The sequence below is a fragment of the Arvicola amphibius genome, chromosome 6 (assembly GCF_903992535.2).
Source record: "Arvicola amphibius chromosome 6, mArvAmp1.2, whole genome shotgun sequence".
NCBI classification, from domain to species: Eukaryota; Metazoa; Chordata; class Mammalia; order Rodentia; family Cricetidae; genus Arvicola; species Arvicola amphibius.
This window is the reverse complement of record NC_052052.2, coordinates 17,518,549-17,531,739: the sequence shown is the minus strand read 5'-3', so window position 1 is coordinate 17,531,739 and position 13,191 is coordinate 17,518,549. Positions and strand designations below refer to the sequence as shown.

General features: G+C 52.5%; 1 protein-coding gene across 1 annotated transcript in view; it reads left to right on the top strand.

The window, feature by feature from the left end:
• Positions 1 to 4,785: 4,785 nt before the first annotated feature.
• The window catches only part of Runx3 (RUNX family transcription factor 3), a 57,011-nt gene continuing 48,605 nt past the window's right edge, over positions 4,786 to 13,191 (top strand). Inside the window, 1 exon segment of the mRNA XM_038334012.1 lies at positions 4,786 to 4,843. Coding sequence (XP_038189940.1) covers positions 4,786 to 4,843 — 58 coding nt within the window.

Sequence of the window (13,191 nt, the reverse complement as noted above, 5' to 3'; positions counted from 1 at the left end):
AGTGAGGCCAGATGCAGCTGTGGAGTGGGAGGATGGGGAGGAGCCAAGTACTCAGGGAAGGGCTGTCTTTGAGAACTACTGTCAAAACTCCCGCGTGACAGAATTCCCTAGTGCCAGCAGCCCATGGTCAAGGTCGTGGTCCCAGCTCTGCTCATGGTTAAGGACCATCTTCATTTCCAGCCTCCGGTCCCCTCACTCCCACCCACCACTGCATGTGAGGCGGGTGTATCTGACACCATGGTGACAGAGCATCACCAGCCAAGGTGCAGGTCCCACTCCAGCTGGTCCTCTGGCCAAGATTTCTGCCCTGTGTTCTTTGCCGCAAGAGACATCTCCAGAGTGGCTGAGTCACGCCATGGTGGGTGTCATTGTCCATGTGCCCCTCCCCTTCCTGTCTCTCCCATCAGCCCTAAGTCCACCACAGTACTGGTTCCAAGGGGATCACCTCCTGTGAGCATCTTCCTGACCTCCATAGTGCCGTCCTGCCTGGCTCTTCCCTGATGATCCAGGTGACGGCCTCTCCACGCTCACCTCCCAGTCTCCTCTTTCCCTCAACTGGACTCTAAGGGGATGCTGCGAACCCCCATGGCTTGGTGTCTAACACTAGACTCTGATTTTAGGAAAATTAGATGGAATATTTCAAAAGCTAGGTGAAGGCAAACTGCTAAGAAAACAATTGAGCTGGGCCTGGTGATCCGGGTGTGGACTCCCAGTTACTCAGGAGGACTGCTGAAGCAGGAGAGTTGCAAATCGAAGACCAGCCTGACCCAGCCAGTGAAACTTTTGTCTCAAAAACAAATCTAGACAATACAAAACAGAACAAAAATAAGTAAATAAACCGACGAAGTTAAAGGCTTTCAGATACTATTTTATAATTACCAACGAAGTTAAAGGCTTTAAGATACTATTTTATAATTGCCTTTTATTTGTAGAAAACGTTTTTATGTTTCTCCTTATTTTTATGACTGAGCTTCTCCAGTCATTTTTAGCACACTGTGAAGAGAAGACCAGGCTGTGCCACGCGTGCCAGGAGAATGACCGTCAGAGACGGCTTGGTCGGTACTGTTTGCCACGAGAGAATGAGGGCCTGAATTCAATTCCTAGAACCCATGTTAAGAAAATTAAAACCTGGGTGTGGTGGCGCTCATTTGCAATCCTGGGGCTGGGGAGGTGCAGACAGGAGAATCCCTGGGGTCCACTAGCCAGCCAGTCTAGATTACTTGATGAGCTCCAGGCCCAGAGAAACAGCTCCTGGGGTAACCTCTGTCCCCTACGTGCACATGAGCACACACACATACATACGTACGTGCACACAGACGTTTACATAGACCTACCTACATACAAATACACACAATGGAAGAAAAAGAAGGAAGGAAGGAAGGAAGGAAGGAAGGAAAGGAAAGATGGAAGGAAAGCCGGGTGGTGGTGGCGCACGCCTTTAATCCCAGCACTCGGGAGGCAGAAGCAGGTGGATCTCTGTGAGTTCGAGACCAGCCTGGTCTACAAGAGCTAGCTCCAGGACAGGCTCTAAAGCTGCAGAGAAACCCTGTCTCGAAAAAAAAAATATGGAAGGAAGGAAGGAAGGAGGGAGGGAGGGAGGGAGGGAGGGAGGGAGGGAGGGAGGGAGGGAGGGAGGGAGGGGAGGAAGGAAGGAAGGAAGGAAGGAAGGAAGGAAGGAAGGAAGGAAGGAAGGAAGGAAGGAGAAAAGGGACTGGAAACTCAGCTCCAACAGTACAGTGAGTCAACTCCAGTCCTGGTTATTTTCTCACTGACTCCTCTGTGATCTGGTGTAAGTACAAGTGACCTTGGAGTTCAGTAAAACCAGCTCAGGAAAGCTGGGTGGTGGTGGCACACGCCTTTAACCCCAGCACTTGGGAGGCAGAGGCAGGCAGATCTCTGAGTTTGAGGCCAACCTGGTCTACAAGAGCTAGTTCCAGACAGGCTCAAAGCTACAGAGAAATCCTGTCTCAAAAAACAAACCAAAACAAAAGATCAACAGGTTCAGGAGAGTGAGGCCTGTACAATCTCACGGCAACTTAGAACCAAAGTCAGGCTTCAGGCATGGCTGGTTCCAGCCTCTGTATTTCCCCCATGCCCGAGGCAGCCTGCACATGGAAATGGTAAATCTCTCAGGGGAAAGGAGGGTGAGGACCTTGCCTGGCGTTATCTGGTGACCGCTGCCTTGCATGAGACCACCAGCTCGGGACCCAGGATTAGGACGTGCCCCTAGGCCCCTCCATAAGCCTCTTGGGCTTCCCTCCAGTTCCTGGGCCTAGACTCAGTTTCTAGAAAGGGAGAGCCCCTCAGGGTGAGCAAGTGACAGGAGCTTAGGGGGGCACTCGTAGGTGTGGAAAAACCCGCGAGGTACAGTGGGAAGTTAGAAAGTAGAGGGGGTGGTGTCGGCCGGGTGGAAACAGCCTCTGGCTGGGAGCAGGGCAGTGGGTCCCACTGACTCACTGGGGTGCTTGGATGAGTCCGCCCACCTGGGGGATGGGGGTGGGGCTCAGTTTCCATTTCTAGAAAAGAAGGAGGTCTTCCCACGGCATTGTTTTCTGCTCTATTTCACATTGCAGCTCCAAAGGCTCCGAATTCTCCCCGGGTGGTCGCCAGCTCATCACTGCCCCCCACCCCCCACCCCCCAGGTCAGGCCAGCTGATAAATTCACAGAGCTGGGAGGGGGTGTGTTCTCCCTACACAGTTGTGCGGCTTCCCTGCCGGGCTTACTCATAATGGAGCCCTGTTACGTCATGGAGACTGCCAAGGAAACCAGTGTGTGCCAGGCCCTCACCCAGCAAGGTTCCTCCGACCAAGGTGTCATCCCCGTTTTACAGGAATACAAACTGAGGCCCAGGGAAGGGAAACAGAAGGCCCCAGTGTCTAGCAGTTTCGGGACCCAAAAGTGTCTCCAGAGCCCTTGAGCCAGCCCTTCATCACCACCCGCTGGTCCCCTCCAAGCAGTACTCAGCTTGCCTGTGGGGCAGAGGATTGTACCTGAGGTTCAGATGGGACACATTTAGGGGGCGTCACCCTGACCGAAGGTCCAGTCTAGCCAGGAGACAGGGAGGTCCAGCCTTTGATAATCGCCTCCTCCCTAATGTTAGAGCTTAGTCAAGGCTGGTATGGGGGCCTAGCCCCTGGCCTGGACTCTGGTGTGAGCTGGCATGGTGCCCTGTCTGAAGATAGCTCAAAGGACAGCTGACGCTCCTGTGTTGTCAACCGGGGCCTGGGTAGGAGAGCTGAAGGTGGAGGTTCTAATCCTGTTCTAAAAGGCTGTGAGATCTTTGGCATGATGCTATCATGGTCCTGGGCCTCCATGATGGGGCCGTGAGCTGCAAGGGGAGAGCTCTTAAGATAAATAGAGAAAGCCACACTCCCTATGCCCCATACCTGACACACTCCTTAGTAGAGATAAATAGTCTCTGTCTTTCGAGCCTTTCCAAGTCTTGGCATAGGAAAGGTTAAAAAGGGGTCACCGGAGAGCCTGTCTGTGCTAAGGCCCTGTGGTAGGAAGCTCTGAGTCTCTCTGGCTGCAACACCCCAAGGGTATGGCAAAGGCCCGGGACCAGTGAGCTCAGGCTATGGGCTCCAGCAGAGAGCAGGGGCAGTCCCGGCATGGCCATGCGACAGCTTTCCCAAGCAAGGCCTTTCGTGGTGGGCAGGCCGCAGCAGCCGGCTCATGTGTTTTCCATTTGTACATAAATCCCAGCTCCCATAAAACCCCCTGAAGTGCCACCAGCCACATATGTGGACGCCTCTGCCTGGCAGTGTGGTGACGGACATGGCAGGGTGTCAGCCGCAGCCCAGGGCAGTGACAGCCATCGTGAGGGGTCCTTTGCCCTCTCCTGGGGAGGAGCAGCCAGGCCTCCACTGCTCTTCGGATCGCTCTCCTAGGCCACTGTGAACCACAGCCTGCTGCCACTCCGTGGCTCCCAGCTCTGTTTCCTGGGTTGTATGATGAGGCCAGACCCACAAACAGGAACCCCTACCTTTTTTTTTCTCTTTTTATTCTTTTCTTTCAGCCTCCAAAGAAGAACTGGGGTATGTGTGTGGGGGGGAACGGTAGCCACAAGATCTTCTAAGGGGCTGTGACATCACGGCCCAGGTGACGGTGCCCTAGCCAATGGGCCTAGGCCGCGAGCTGGCTTCTCGCATCCTGTGATGTGAGGCTGGGTTGACACTGGGAAGGCCTGGTCCCTCAACCACAGAACCACAAGGCCAGGCCCTCGCCGCCTCCAGGGCCCTGCGAGGAGCTGGTTGGCTCCTGGCGTCCCCACCCCCCGGCCATCCTGGCCCCCACCACAGCCTGGGCTCCGTGGAGGGTGAGCCTCGTTCATTCATTCATTCATTCCGGCTGCTGAGTCTTGCCTCACTGCTGCAGCCCCGGGCTCCTCCGCCCTGGCTGCCCAGAGCCCCTTCCCACTGTTTAATGATACTCTCTGCACATAGTGCTGTTGAAAATTTGTGGCTAGACATTCCTGTGGGACCGGGAAGCCAAATTCTTGGGTACAAACCGAAACTTTCTTTCCTTGGAGATTTTCTTCTCTCTCGCCCACAGATACTCTCGCGTTCTTTCCTTTTTCTTTTTTTTTTTTTTTCTTTTTTCTTTTTCGTAGCAGCAGGGGGAGAAAAAAGAAACCAAACCAAAAAAACCAACGAAAAGGCAACACCTCCCCCCTTTTATTTTCAAAAGCAACTTGAAAAAAAAAATATAACAAAACAGCAGCCAACCAAGTGGGTCTGAACCCAACCCCTGAGGCCGAGTTTTTGCCCCTGTCAGCGTGGGGTATGGCCTCCAACAGCATCTTCGACTCCTTCCCCAACTACACACCGACCTTCATACGAGGTGAGTACCAGTGGTGGGACTCTGCTTGGCTCTCCTGGTGGGGAGTTGTAATGGCCTCAGACCGTGACCCCCTTAGTCCACCGCTCTAGCCCCCTCAATGGCTCGCCTCTGAGACGCTAAGTGGAGAGAGGGATTGGTGGCCTCTGTGGTCTCCTGGCATGAGCATCGCTGTGTGACTTTGATTCTCTGCTGGTGGCATGTGTAACGGGGGCAATGGCTCACTATAGACTTCAGAGACTAAACCTCAGAGGGTCCCGGGATGGAGAGAACAAGGTAAGACCATGGTCTTCTGCTTTCTGACTTCCCCACAGGGCACTGGGGTCTGTCTGCCCAGACCAGGGCTCGGATGGACTGAGGTCAGGTGTGTCCATGAGGGTCATGGGAGGCAAGCAGGGCCAGGGCTGTGCCTGGACCCACAGATCTTGAGGATCATCTTGGCATTCTCTGTGTACTCTGAACAGTGGGGTCAAAGGGAGGAGAAAGGAGCCAGAGGACTCTATGAGAATCTGTTCAACACTGGTGGATACTATGGGAGACCCTGTCCCCTGAAGGCTTAAAGGCTTGGTCATATAAGAAGGTGTTTCAGGGGTGGTTTCTGTCTCTATTCATGGTCCGGAAGAACCCAGAGTTCTGGGGTGTATCCCTCAGCAAGAATAGGGGCCAGGATAGCTGATGGGGAGCCTCTGACTTAGGCTGAACCCCAGGAAGACATGTCCTGCTCTGGCCTTTGAGGTACTCTGACTTTACATACTTCAGCCACTTTCCTGCTCCTTTGCGGGAGCCCATGGGGCTGTAGCACCTGAGATCAGGAGACTGCAGTCCCCAGACTTCAGCCCCACGCTGTGCCAACCTCCATGAGTGACCTGATATGGGTCACTTAACCGCTCCGCTCCCGATGATGTTCCCGATCTCTAACCGTGTCTTTCTGACATCTGAGTTGTGCATGATGCAATACTTCTGGGCTGCTTCGAGAACTAGGGGACAGAATGTTCTAGAATTCTAGGGTTGAGGGACATTGCCTTTTTTTGAGTCAAGGTGGTCAAATGAGACACAGAGGTCTGCCTGCCCGGCTCCGGCTATGTGTGACCACAGCCAGTGCCCAGCATTTGGCTCTAGAGGGCCTGGACACCTGTGGGTCTGTGTGATAAGACTTTGCCTTTCCTGGTGACCTGGGGAGGCCGAGGAAGGTTGTGTGCTTGGATGGTGATTGAGTCACTGGAGAAGGGACACTCCCTCCAAACCTGGCCGTGACTGGTAAAATGGTGGCCCCAGGTCCTGTCCCTAGAGGCCACCGCTGTTGTACTGTGCACCCATTGTAATCCCCAGTGTTAATTAAAGGCAGTTCCTGGGCAAGAAAATACGAATTTATAAAAACAAGTTGCTGGGTCTTTGTAGTCTGTATTTCTCCCTCCCTGAGCAAGATGGAGAAGTTGAGCTTAAAACAAAGAAGACAGGGCTAGCACCGGCTGCCTTAGGTAAACTCCTGACACAAAGCCCTGGATGTGGCAGTTGGAGGCAAGGGGACAGAGAGGGGATTGCAGCAGCTCTGGCGTAACACACGGGGAGAAAGGAAAGAGGTAACTGAGCTGAGTGACTGGTCTCTGGTCATCAGGGTAGAAGGTGTCAGAGTCAACGGGCAGCCTGGAGACCCCAAGAAGGTATCCTGCTCTTATCTCATCTCTTTTAAACCTGCCCACTTGGGCTCAGCTCCCTAATTCAGAGCCCCCACAGCTCCAGTCTCAGGGTCCTCTCGTATCCACTCTAGACCCTCAGAAAGCCCGTGACTTCTCAAATCCCACTATTAAAGACAAAAAACAAAACCAAAAGGATTTTTGGAGGGCTCTGGAGTGAGGGAAACAGTTTCCAATATATGAAGGCCCGTTTGTAGACTGTGACCTCGGGCCTCTAGAGACACTTGAGTGACAGTGGCCCTCCCCGTGGATCCAAAGCCCAGTGTCACTCTGGGGTGACGAGGGCTGATGGCAGATAGGAAAGGGTCATCTGCTATAACCTTCCTGAGATCGAAAACAATCTGTGGTTTCCGTTGGTGACACCATCATGGTGGAAAAAAGATGCTAAATTTTGCCTCATGGTTGCTAATGGAGGGAAAACCCACTATTTCCAGCGTGGTTCATGGAGCCCCTGGATTTCTGCTGAGGTCGAGAACCCTGGCACCATTGTGTTCTCACACTCTGACCCTCGGCATCCACCTGTGGGGGTTTCGCAGAAGGGAGCCCCTGTCTTTGTTCTCCAACAGCATCCACCTGCTTTCCCTGCCTTCCCCAAACGCTTACCCTCCTCACTGCCTCAGCAAGACCCTCCGTCACTCTCCTAGAGAGTCTGAAAATGCCGTGTTCCAGATTCCTGACACAGACTGTGGAATCAGTGTGTCGAGTCTGGGTTTGGAAATCCATGCAAGCCGACTTGGGCAGTGCTGGCAGAAGGCCCAGTCCTTCGCAGGCCTCCGATGTCCATGTGCTGTGTGACTGCATGCAAGCTGCTTGACATCTCTGAGTGCCATTGGTAAAAGGGGACTGTGAGTTAGACTCGATGCTCCTCAGGCTGCCTCCAACCTCTGCCTGTCCCTGCCCCAGCCCAGGGTGGGTCCTCTGTATTGTCGTGAAGCTCTGCCGACTCGGAGTCCCCATAGACCAGAAGAGAATAGCTTCATAGATGTTTTCACTGGCCTGTTTCTGTGCCTTGCCTCTGGGCATGAGTCCTCAACACACATCTGGGGCCTCTGGAAGCATCAGGGGACAGACGATTGGGCCTCTTTAGTCAGGGCTTGAGTAGAACCTTCCAGAAGCTGTCCAGCCTGCCCTTCATGCTTTCTCAGTCCTGCCCTTAAACCCGGTCCTTCACTGGGCCCGGGATATCCCTAGCTTTTCCCGGAAGGAAAGGGGCAGAGAAAGGACCCTGCCCAGCAGCAAAGGCCAAGGAGAGGATAGAGGAACCAATAGGGCATCTTAGGTCTGTTGGAGGCTGGCAACATCACCCCAAGTCTACCCGAAGCCCTTCTTGGCACTGAGGCACCTCCCACCAGCAGGTCCCTCATTCCCTGAAGCACCCAATGTTTTTCCTTCACAGGCAGAATATCACTCCCAAACACACAGAGCTGGAGAGGTCTTTTGGGAGGGGGCACCTGAGGAAGTGGGTTGTATTACCTGCATGCAGATTTAGGAGTACCCTGTACAGAGATAGCTTTAACCTGTTAATTCAGCCATCCCACAAATGCTCACCAGGCTCGGACTCTGGAGGTGGATGCTAATTCATGCCTGGGTGCTGTCTGTTCCTAGCTAATGCAGGCAGGTCTCTTCACCACTGTGTGCCTCGGCTTCCACTTCTGCAGGAGATGGTAGCAGATCCAACCTTCTGGGTCTGTAGACAAAATCAGATGAACAGAGGGCCCAGCTCAGAGCAACTGCTCTACCCTCGTCAAGGCTGGGCTCCTGCCAGGAGCTGGGTCAAGAGGGTAGGGTGGGGTCTCTATCCTGGGAACATATGCTGGTAGAGTAAGACGGGCAGGGATGTGGTGTGTGGTTAAGTTGGGGACTGTGGGAGTTGACAGTACTAAGCCTTCAGGGTAAGGAGGTGGCAAAGGGAAAGATAACAGAATAAGATCCGGATACCTTAGGATCCCAAGGGCAAGGATGGCAGGAAGATGCCCTGTGTGGTCCTGGGGATGGCCATACACACAGGACCCTCTACATAGGTTTGACTTCTGTTCTTTTAGCAGAGGCTGGGGGCAGCAGGCAGTGCAGACTCTACCCTCTAGACTTCTGGGAGAAATGGGAGCTGGGCTCTCAGGCATGGGCGTACCTGTTGATGGCTGGGGACTGACAACATGGCTTCCGGTATGTCTAGCCTAAATCACCTGACTCGGATGTCACTGGATAGGGAGGAGGCAGGAGAGATGTCTGTGTCCTTTCCTAAGCTTCAGGATGTGGCTAGCAGCAGGGAGCCCTCCCCACCCCAGTCAAAGGCCGCCCTGGCGGTTGATCACCCTTAGTATATGACCCATGGCCTCCTCCTCCACTGACCCTGGCGGGAGATGATTGACCGTCTGTCTTTCCCCACCCATTATGGCGCCTCGTCTACCAGGCCTCTTTGATGGTGGCTGCTGAGGCCACCCTGCAAACACCATCTCTCCTGTCTCGCCCCCCCCCCAGGCTGGAAAGGAGTTCCTAGGAGCCCCCTACTGCCCACAGGGTCTGGGTGGGTGTGAGCCAGCCCCACACAGTGGTAATGTGTGTCCAGGCCTCATCCGCACCCACTACAGCCAACCGGCGGCCCCTGGTGGCCCTGCAGGTCAGATAGTGGGCCCATTGATGGCAGCGCTTTAACGTGGCCACATCAAAGCTGAGGCTTGCTTGGTTACCTGAAGGGGAGGGGCCTGAAAACATGACCTTCCAGAAGACTCTGTGAGAGAAGAAGAAAGCCATGATGGAAAAGAAAGTCCAGCGTCTGGCAGACCTGGGCTGGTGAGAGGTGGGGAGACAGTCCTGAACTTGGGGCACAGTATAGCATCCAAAGCACTGTCTTAACCCCATCTGCCAGGGACCTGCCATGTGTTGGCTCTCTCTTTTAACTTTCAAAAAATTTAAAAGCTTCTTAAATTAATTGTTTTTTAAGTTGATGAACGCGCACATATTATACGGGGAGCGGTCTCCTCTTGTCCCCCTACCCTCCCTTTGCTAGACCCTCCCCCTCCATTTAGTCCTCTCTATCCCCTTCACAGTTTCATCTCTACTGTCTTGTCGTGTATGCATACATGATTTTAGCTACCTATAGAAAATCTAGGGCCCGCAAACGAGGGGAAACGGGTCGTTTGAAGCTGGCTTAATGTGTTCAATGTGATTGCCTGTGGCTGCTCTATTTTCCTGCATGTGACATGGCTTCATTATTTATGACTGAAAAAAGTTCCACCATAGATAGATAGATAGATAGATAGATAGATAGATAGATAGATAGATAGATAGACAGACAGACAGACAGATAGGTAGAAGATCCAACACACACACACACACACACACACACACACACCTTCCTTACAAAGTCCACTATTGTTGAGCTGGGAGCCCTTTGAGTGACTGCCCAGGAGTAATATAATTGGGTCACGTGGAAACTCTACTTTTAGGGTTGTTTGTTTGTTTGTTGTTTGAGACAAGGGTCTATTTGTGCAGCCGTGGCTGACCTGGAATTCTTTATGTAGACAGGGCTGGCCTCGAATCGAAGATAACTGCTGGCCTCTGCCTCCGAAGGCCTGGAGTGAAGGTGAAAGCCCCCACGCCCAGCCATTTCTAGTTTCTTGAGAAAGCTCTAGCTGATTTCCACTGTGGCAGGATCAGCTCCCACCCCCACCAGCAGCGCAGCAGGGCCGCTTCTGCCTTGCCAGTGTCTGCTCTTGTTTTCTTGATGACCTCCAATCTGACTGGGATGAGAGGGACCCCCAGTGTGGGTTTTGATTCTCTTGTGCTAGGAAAGCTGGTTTTTCAAAGGTCTATTGCCCATTTGTATTTCATCCTTGGAGAACTGTCTGTTCATCTCTAGTCTGTTTATTGATTGGGTTGTTTGAGTTCTCGCTGTTGGGTTTTTTCCAAGTTCTTTGTGTATTCCAGAGACTAATCTGTCAGGTACATAGCAAGCAAGCGATTTCTACCACTCTGTAAACTGTTGCTCTGACCTAATGCCATGAGGTCCTGTTTGTCAACTGTTGGCCTGAGCTGCCTGAACGAGAATCCTATTTGAGAAGGCTTCCATGTATCTGTTTATGGAAGGGTTTTCCTTGCTTTTTCTTCCAACAGTGTCAGAGCCTCAGGCCTGACATTAAGGTCTTTGACCCAAGGCTGGAGAGATGGCTCAGAGGTTAACAGCACTGGCTGTTCTTCCTGAGGACACAGGTTCGATTCCCATCATTCACATGGTGGCTCAGAATCACCTAAAACTCCAATTCCAGGGCACTGCACACCTGTGGTACAACTACATACATACAGACAAACATGCACACACATAAAATAAAAAAATAAATAAATCCAAAACAAAAAAACAAAAAACAAAACCCTTTAATCCATCTGGAGTTCTCTTCCTGAAGGGTGGGAGGAAAGCATCCTGTGGGTACCCAGCCTTCCTGTTTGCTGAAGATGCTGTCTTTACAACAATGTACATTTTTAGCATCTTCGTCAAAAATCAGGTGGCCATAGCTGTGTGGGTTACATATGCTCCACTCTTCTAACTGAGTGATCTACATGTCTGGTTTTGTATCATCTACAAACCTGTAGTTACCATGGGTTGGTGAGTCAAATCGTGTGTCTGTGTGTGTGTGTGTGTGTGTGTGTGTGTGATAGGGGATCAAGCCCAGAGCCCTCGGCATTCTAGGCAAGTATGCTACTATTGAGCTACATGCCCAGCCCTGCCTTCATCTCCATCACCCAGACTGCCCGGAGTCGCTCCAAGACCATCTACAGCAGACCGGGAACTTTGAACTCTGAGCATCAGTTCCCAGAGCAGCTTCAGGACTTCCTAAGTCATTTCCAAAGAAGAAAGGGAGGAGAAAAGGAAAAAAAGGAGAAGGAAGGGCTTCAGTGCCTGGATGCTGTATTTGGGCCCCATCACAGGCCTTGAAACAGCAGCTGTGGATGGAGAGGGGTCCTGGGTACTCCTCTTAGTGGAGGGAGGAGTTGAGGGCAGAACCGACTTGGTCTCACCTGCAGAAGTCAGGACAAGGATCTGGAACATAAATAACAAGTCATTTCAGAGAAAGGTGGAGTAGGCAAGAAGAGACTGCCCCTCCGATTCAGTTCCAGGGGAAAGAGTTTGGCTTTCTCGGCAGTCAGGGAGTCACTGCCCACTCTGCCCTAAGTTCAGGGCTCAGGCGTGATGTGAGGCTATGTAGCACCTGGTACTCGGGCATGTTCATCTATTGGCGCCTTTGAACCGCAATTGTGTAAATGGGGCTGGGACTGGGGATGTGGCTCGATTGGAAGAGTGCTTTGTGTTAATGAGGCCTTGGGTCCGATCTCAACACAGCAGAAAGCGGAGTGTACCTGTGATTCTTAGCGGTAGGGAGACAGAGGCAGGAGACACTGGAGGATGATGGGACGTCAAAATCATTCTTCCTCTTTCTGTGTCGTTTCAAAGTCAGCCTGGGATACTTAAGACTCTGTCTCAATAAAAATATAATACATACACAGAGAGGGGGGCGGCTAACAAGAGGAATTCCAAAGAGGAACACACCGGCTAGCAGTGTATGCCACACAGGTTGGCCTCCTGTCCGGAAGCCTCCAGCTTGCTCACACGCACCAGGTTGTGGCTCCTTCTTTCCCAGTGCAGAGAGAACTGTGCCAGGAGCTCAGGAAGACTAGGAGAGCCTTTGCACATGGAGCTATAGCCAGGCTCTACCACTTCTCGGCTGTGCATCCTGGGGAGAAGCAGCTAGCCTCTCTGGGCTTATTCTCCCCTCTGCAAAATGGGAGACATTAGCAGTTTCCACGGCCGGCTGTTTGGATGGCCGAGGGATAGGATGAAGCCAATGCAGGGTCTGACACAATCAAGCTCTCCGTCAACGTCAGAAAGAATTATGAATACATATTCTTCCTCTTCCAGTAAATGGAAAAGGAAAAAAACATGACTCTGGGCTGATAGAAAAAGTAGGAGTCCTGCCTCTCCTCAAGACCCAGCTTCATGGCCACCCCCTCTCAAGAATCTTTTTTCCCAGGAATTGGGGTGCCTGCTGTTGCCACCCCTCACTCTTGTAGCATCCAAAGAGAGATCCAAGTAGTGAGTGTGGGCTCCCTAGTGACGTTCGGTGTCCCTTGCTACAAAGTCGGGGGGGGGGCAGAAACCCTGATGGGTGGTTATCGATGGGGGGGGTGAACGGCTCTGCTGTTATGTGCAGGTTTCTGTGCCTCCCTCACTTCCCCTAGGCTGGCTGGTTTTTCTCTGAACGCCAAGCCAAAGCACTCCCAGCCTATGGGCACTGGCAGCTCAGAGGTTTAGGTTCCTCTTTGGGGTTTTCTTTTAAGTCTGGGAAAGGCATTTTTGGCACAAGGCTCAGACTTACGTGTGGGCAGAGAGGGTAGATTCGTATAAGTTATGATTTTCAAGATTGCCATGGTCAGCCCCACCCACCCAGACACCTTCCAGTGGAAAATCAGAGAGTCCATGGGAATCTTGACCCCTGCCAGAGTACCACCACCGTGGGACTGTAAGTGGGCTCCTTCTTGTCTCCCAACTGCACATCTATGGGTCATCTAGCCCTTCGCTTTTGTGGGGAAGAGGGGAGTGGCTAGTAACAGGGTCAGCAGGTCTTGGGGGCCCTTGGAAGGAGGTGAAGGGAAGGGGCAGAGGAG